Genomic DNA, 6,617 nt, shown 5'->3' with positions numbered 1-6,617 from the left:
CAAGGATGGGGACACAATCAGGGACAGGGACCAGTCCAGTGACAGCATCGGGATTGGGGACAGGGACAGACTGGGACAGAGTCAGGGACAAGGACAGGATGGGGACAGGATTCGGGACACAATCAGGAACCAAGTCAGGGACAAGGATGGGGACAGGATCAGGGCAGACAGGGACAGGGACTGGTCCAGTGACAGATTCAGGACTGGGGACAGGGACACGGATGGGGACAGGATCAGACAGGGACAGAGTCAGGGACAAGGACAGGATGGGGACAGGATTCGGGACACAATCAGGAACCAAGTCAGGGACAAGGATGGGGACAGGATCAGGGACAGACAGGGACAAGGACCAGTCCAGTGACAGCATCAGGATCAGGGACAGGGACAGAGTCAGGGACACGGATGGGGACAGGATCAGACAGGGACAGAGTCAGGGACAAGGACAGGATGGGGACAGGACTGGGGACCAGTGACAGCATCAGGATCAGGGACAGAGTCAGGGACAGGATCAGGATCAGGGGCAGGATCAGACAGGGACACGGATGGGGACAGGATCAGACAGGGACAAGTTCAGCAGCAGGTTCAGGACTGGGGACAGAGATGGGGACCAGGATGGGGACAGACACAGGGACAGGTCCAGTGACAGGATCAGGAAGAGAAACCGAGACAGGGACAAGGATGGGGACAGAATCAGGGACAGGGACCAGTCCAGCGACAGAATCAGGACTGGGGACAGGGACAAAGATGGGGACAGGATTGGGGACACCATCAGGAACAGAGTCAGGGACAAGGACAGGATCAGGGACCAGTCCAGTGACAGCATCAGGATTGGGCATGGGGACAGGGACAAGGAGGGGGACAGGATCAGACAGGGACAGGGACAGGATCAGGAGCAAGGATGGGGACAGGATCAGGGACAGAGTCAGGGACAGGGACCAGTCCAGTGACAGAATCAGGACTGGGGACAGGGACAAAGATGGGGACAGGCTTGGGGACAGGATCAGGGACAGAGTCAGGGACAGGGACCAGTCCAGTGACAGAATCAGGACTGGGGACAGGGACACGGATGGGGACAGGCTCAGGGACACACAGGGACAGAGTCAGGGCTGGCCGCAGGGTCCAGCCCCCTCATCCCCTGCCTGTCCCCAGGGCGGGCTGGCTGTCCCCTGGGGGCGTGGGGACACGCGTGACGCCGGGCGGGTGGCACCAGCGGGGTTCCTGTTCCCCGGCGGGCACGGAGCAGGAAGCGGGGCCGGCACCGTCCCTGTCCCCAGCGTGTCCCCAGGGCCATGGCCAACAGCCCCGACCTGTACGAGACCCTGGAGATCCGGTACCCGCCCCCCCGGGCCCGCGGGGACCCCGGGCCGCCGCCACCGGCGATGTCCCCGCGGTGTCGCGCGTGTCGCCGGGCGCTGGGCACGGCCGCGCTGCTGCTGCTGGCGGCGGGGCTGGCGGCGCTGGCCGCCCTCTGTGAGTGGGGACAGCGGGGACAGCCACGGGCGGGGGGACACGTGGGAAGGGTGGGAGAGGGGCTGGGAAAGGGGCTGGGCGCGGGGTTGGGAAGGGGGTGGGATTTGGGGGGGGTCTGCGGAGGGGCTGGGAGGAGATGGGAGTGGGGCTGGAAGAGGCTGGGGAGGGGTCGGGAAAGGGACTGGGAATGGGGAGGGGCTGGGAGAGGGGCTGGGGTTTGGGGAGGGGTCGGGAAAGGGGCTGGGAGGGGATGGAATGGGAGAGGGGTTGGGGAGGGGCTAGGGAAAAGGCCGGAAAGGGGCTGGAAGAGGGGTTGGGAAGGGGCTGGGATTTGGGGAGGTCTGGGGAGGGGCTGGGAGGAGATGGGAGTGGGGCTGGAAGAAGCTGGGGAGGGGCTGGGAGGGGATGGACGCGGGAAAGAGATTTTTGGGGAAGGGGTTGGGGTTTGGGGAGGTTCTCGGAAAGAGGCTGGGAGCGGATGGGAGTGGGGTTGGAAGAGGCTGGAGAGGGGTCGGGAAAGGGACTGGGAATGGGGAGGGGCTGGGGAGGGCTGGGAGAGGGGCTGGAGAGGGGCTAGGAAGGGGCTGGGGTTTGGGGAGGGGCTGGGAGGGGGCTGGGATTTGGAGAAGGGTTCGGAAAGGGGCTGGGAAGGGCCTGGAAGTGGGGCTGGGAGTAGGATAGGAAGAGGTTGGGGAGGGTCTGGGAAGGGGCTGGAAGAGGACAGGGACTGGCAGAATGACTGGGAGAGGGGCTGGGAGTGGGCAGGGGGTGGGAAAGGGGCTGGGAGTCAGAAGCGGATGGGGAGGGGGCTGGGAAGGGAGCGGGAACGGGTCTGGGAAAGGGCAGGGACCTGGAGAGGGGCTGGGGGCTTGGGAGGGGTTGGAGAAGGGCTGGGAGTCAGGAGTGGGATGGGGAGGGGGCTGGGAAAGAGCAGAAAGCTGGGAAAGGGAGTGGGAGTGGGCAGGGGGCTGGAGAGGGGCTGGGGGTTTGGGAGGGAGCGGGGAAAGGGTGGGAGAGGGGTTGGGAATGGGGAGGGGGCTGGGAGAGAGAGACGGGGATTGGGGCTGGGGTCTGGGGAGGGATTGAGATGGGGATTAGAATGGGGAGGGGGCTGGGGGGTCCGGGCACGGGCAGGGAGTGGCTGGGGGTCCCGGGCAGGGGGCTGGAGCGGGGGGGGGATCCCGGGCAGGGGTCGCGGGTCCCCTCCCAGCTCTGTCCCCACCCCAAAATGGGCACGGCCAGGCCGGGCTGGGGGGGGTCTCTGGGTCGGGGGTTCCGGGCAGGGGTCGGGAGGAGTTGGGGGGTCCCGGGCAGGGATTGGGGGGCACAGGGACCCCCGAGCAGGGACCCCGGGCAGGGTCGGGGGTCCTGTCACGCCCCTGTCCCCCCCAGACGTGCAGGGCCGGGGGGAGCTGCGGGCGGCGCGGGCGGAGCTGGCAGCGGCCACCGACCCCCTGTGGCACAACCCCGACGGTGAGGGACCCCCGGGGCTGGCGCTGTCCCCAGCCTGTCCCCAGACCCTCCCTGCAGCCCCCGTTCTGCACCCGCTGTCCCCAAACGCCACACACAGCCCCTGCCCCCAAGTCCCGTCCTGTCCCCAAACCCGGACTTGTCCCCAAATCCTGGCCCCTGTCCCCAGCTCCTGTCCCCAAACTGTCCCCAACCCGCAGTGCCTGTCCCTAGCCTGTCCCCACCTGCAGTCCCTGTCCTCTGTCCCCAGAACGTCTCCAGCCCTTGTCCCTGTCCCCAAACCTTGTCCCCAAGTCTTGCCCTCAACTGCTGTCCCCAGACCCAACTGCTGTCCCTGTCCCCATGTCCCCACAGGTGACACCCCTTCAGCGGCACAGCGGCGGCAGGACCAGCTCGGTGGGTGACTGGGGGAGGGAGGTGACAAAGGCGGCCACAAGGGCGGTGGCAGGGCTGTGACAGGGGGCTGTGACAGGTGTGTCGCCGTGTCCCCGCGCAGGGCAGTGGCTGCAGGCGCTGGCGCTGGGCTGGCGCTACCACCGGGGCAAGATTTACCTGTTCTCGGGCCAGCGGCAGCCCTGGGCCGCGGCCGAGGCCGCCTGCGCGGTGACACACGCGCACCTGGCCACTGTCACCAGCGCCGAGGAGCAGGTGAGGCTGGGGACACCCCCGGGGACCGCCACTCCTGTCCTGTCCTGCTCTGTCCCCTCCCACCTGAGCAGCGTCCGCCGGGGCACCTGTAGGGGCCTGTCCCCAAATCCTGCACACAGCCCCTGTCCCCAAATCCTGTCACCAACCCCTGTCCTGTCCCCAAACCCTGTCCTGTCCCCACATCCTGTCCCCAACCCCTGTCGTGTCCCCAAACCCTGTCCTGTGCCCCTTTACCTGCCCGTGCTTGTCCCCAACCCTTGTCACCCACCCCTCCTACCTGCCCCCCCTTCCAGTGTCCCCCCACCTGTCCCTTTGTCCCCTGCCACACTGGCCCGTGTCCCCTCCTCTGCCTCACCTGTCCCCCCTGCCCATGTCCCCTGTCCCACCTGTTCCACTGTCCCCTCACTTGTCCCCTGCCACACTGTCCCATGTCCCGTCCACTGTCTCACCTGTCCCCCCACCCATGTCCCCCTTTTCTGCCCCATCCTCCCTGTTCCCCTGCCCCCTGCCATGTCCCCGTGTCCCCCTGTCCGTGTCCCCCATCCCACCTGTTCCCCTTGCCCCCCTTTCCCTGTCCCCCCTTCCCATGTCCCCTCCCCTGTCTGAGTCCCCCCACCTTTCCCCGTGTCCCCTCCCCTGTCCCCGTGTCCCCTGACCTGTCCCCGTGTCCCCAGGCCTACCTGGCCCGGGAGGCCCGAGGTGGCACCTACTGGATCGGGCTGGCGGCCACGGGCCCGGGGGGCGCCTGGCGCTGGTCGGACGGGACCCCCTATTCCCCCGACCACAGGTGAGCGGGGTGGGGACACCTGGGGACACTTGGGGACACGGCTGTCCCCGAGCGCTGAGCAGGTTCAGTCCCCCAAAAATCAGTGGGATGATCCTCTAAATCCAGTGGGATGATCCCACTAATCCAGGGGGCTCAGATCCCCTAAATCAAGTGGGATGATCCCACTCATATCCAGGATGTTCAATGCCCCAGGAATTAGTGGGATGATCCCATTAATCCTGTGGGATGATCCTACAAATCCAGGGGGCTCAGATCCCCTAAATCCACTGGGATAATTCCTCCCATCCCTATCCAAGGGTCTCACCCCAGCCCCCCAATCTGGGGGGATGATCCCCATCATCCAGAGGGTTCATCATCCCTCCCCCCCCCCCCCCCCCCCCAAATCCCATGGGATGCCTCCCTCCTATCCAGGGAGCTCAGATCCCCTAAATCCAGTGGGATCATCCCACTAACCCAGAGGGCTCAGATTCCCTAAATCCAGTGAGATCATCCTATTCACCCAGTGGGACAATCCCACTAATCCATGGGGCACACCTCCCCTAAATTCAGTGGGTTGATCCCCTAAACACAGCGGGACAATCCCACTAATCCAGTGGGATGATACACTAATCCATGGGACTCAGATCCCCTAAATCCAGTGCACTCGGATCCCCTAAATCCAATGGGATCATGCCACTAATTCAGTAGGATAATCCACTAATCCAGGGGACTCAGATCCCTTAAATCCAATGGGATCATCCTACTAATTCAGTAGGATAATCCACTAATCCAGAGGACTCAGATCCCCTAAATCCAGTGGGATCATCCCACTAATCCAGGGGACTCAGATCCCCTAAATCGGGTTGGCTTGGATCCCCTAAATCCAATGGGATCGTCCCACTATTTCAGTAGGATGATCCACTAATCCAGGGGACTCAGATCCCCTAAATCCAGTGGGATCATCCCACTAATCCAGAGGACTCAGATCCCCTAAATCCAGTGGGATAATCTCACTAATCCAGAGGACTCAGATCCCCTAAATCCAGTGGGATAATCTCACTAATCCAGAGGACTCAGATCCCCTAAATCCAGTGGGATAATCTCACTAATCCAGAGGACTCAGATCCCCTAAATCCAGTGGGATAATCTCACTAATCCAGAGGACTCAGATCCCCTAAATCCAGTGGGATCAATCCCCTAACCATCCAGTGGGGTGATCCCCTAAATCCATCAGGATGACCCCACTAATCCAACTGGATCATCCCGCTAATCCAGCACCCCTAAATCCAGTGGGATGCCCCCCACTAATCCAGGGGGCTGGGATCCCCTAATCCCGCGGGACGTCCCCGCTGACCGGCGCCTTCGGGGCAGTTTCTGGGCTCCAGGCCAGCCGGACAGCACCGACCACGGCCGCTGGGGCGGCGAGCGCTGCGTGCAGATCCACCCGGTGGGCGCGGGGCTCTGGAACGACCACAACTGCAACTTCAGCTTCCCCTGGGTGTGCCAGAGGGACCTCAGCGTCCCCTGAGCGTCCCCGCGGCGGCGGCACCTCGGAGAGTTGTCCCCAAGGAGGGGTTGGGGGGAGCTCTGGGAATTGTGGGGTGATCCCATTAATGCTGGATGATTCCTGGATCTGGGGGATCAGATACCTCCAAAACTGTGGGGTGATCCCAGTCATATCGAGGAGGTTCAATTGCCCAAAAATCAGTGGGATGACCCCTCCAAAACTGTGGGATGATCTCTCCAGAAGAATGGGATAATCCCTCTTACCCTTTCAGATGATCCCTCCCATCCTGTGGGGTGATCCCACTCAATTCCAGGAGGTTCAATCCCCCAGAAATTACTGTGTTGATCCCTCTTTATATTATGGGATGATCCCTCCAAAACTGTGGGATGATCCCTCCAGAGGAATTGGGATGATCCCACTCTTATCCAGGAGATTCAATCCCCCAAAAATCAGTGGGATGATCCCTCCAAAACCTGTGGGATGATCTCCCAAATCCAGAGGGCTCATCCCCCCTATCCAAGGGTCCAGATCCACCCGGTGGGCGCGGGGCTCTGGAACGACCACAACTGCAACTTCAGCTTCCCCTGGGTGTGCCAGAGGGACCTCAGCGTCCCCTGAGCGTCCCCGCGGCGGCGGCACCTCGGAGAGTTGTCCCCAAGGAGGGGTGGGAGGAGCTCTGGGAGTGGGAGGATCTGGGAATTGTGGGGTGATCCCGTTAATGCTGGATGATTCCTGGATCTGGGGGCTCAGATACCT

At 63.2% G+C, this 6,617-nt stretch overlaps 1 protein-coding gene across 1 annotated transcript; it reads left to right on the top strand.

Annotated features, from left to right (window-relative positions):
* The first annotated feature begins 1,269 nt into the window (after positions 1-1,269).
* LOC121348263 (C-type lectin domain family 4 member F-like) lies at positions 1,270-6,416 on the top strand. The gene is made up of 6 exons (XM_041427585.1): positions 1,270-1,470; positions 2,863-2,943; positions 3,295-3,336; positions 3,437-3,588; positions 4,263-4,375; positions 5,726-6,416. Exons 1-6 carry the CDS (start codon positions 1,290-1,292, stop codon positions 5,880-5,882), a joined length of 726 nt encoding a protein of 241 aa, XP_041283519.1. The 5' UTR covers positions 1,270-1,289; the 3' UTR covers positions 5,883-6,416.
* Positions 6,417-6,617: the final 201 nt, after the last annotated feature.

Source organism: Onychostruthus taczanowskii, unplaced genomic scaffold (assembly GCF_017590055.1).
Source record: "Onychostruthus taczanowskii isolate IOZ18803 unplaced genomic scaffold, ASM1759005v1 scaffold117, whole genome shotgun sequence".
Taxonomy (NCBI): Eukaryota; Metazoa; Chordata; class Aves; order Passeriformes; family Passeridae; genus Onychostruthus; species Onychostruthus taczanowskii.
Note: the sequence above shows the minus strand (reverse complement) of the source record. Positions and strands in the feature narration are given on the sequence as shown.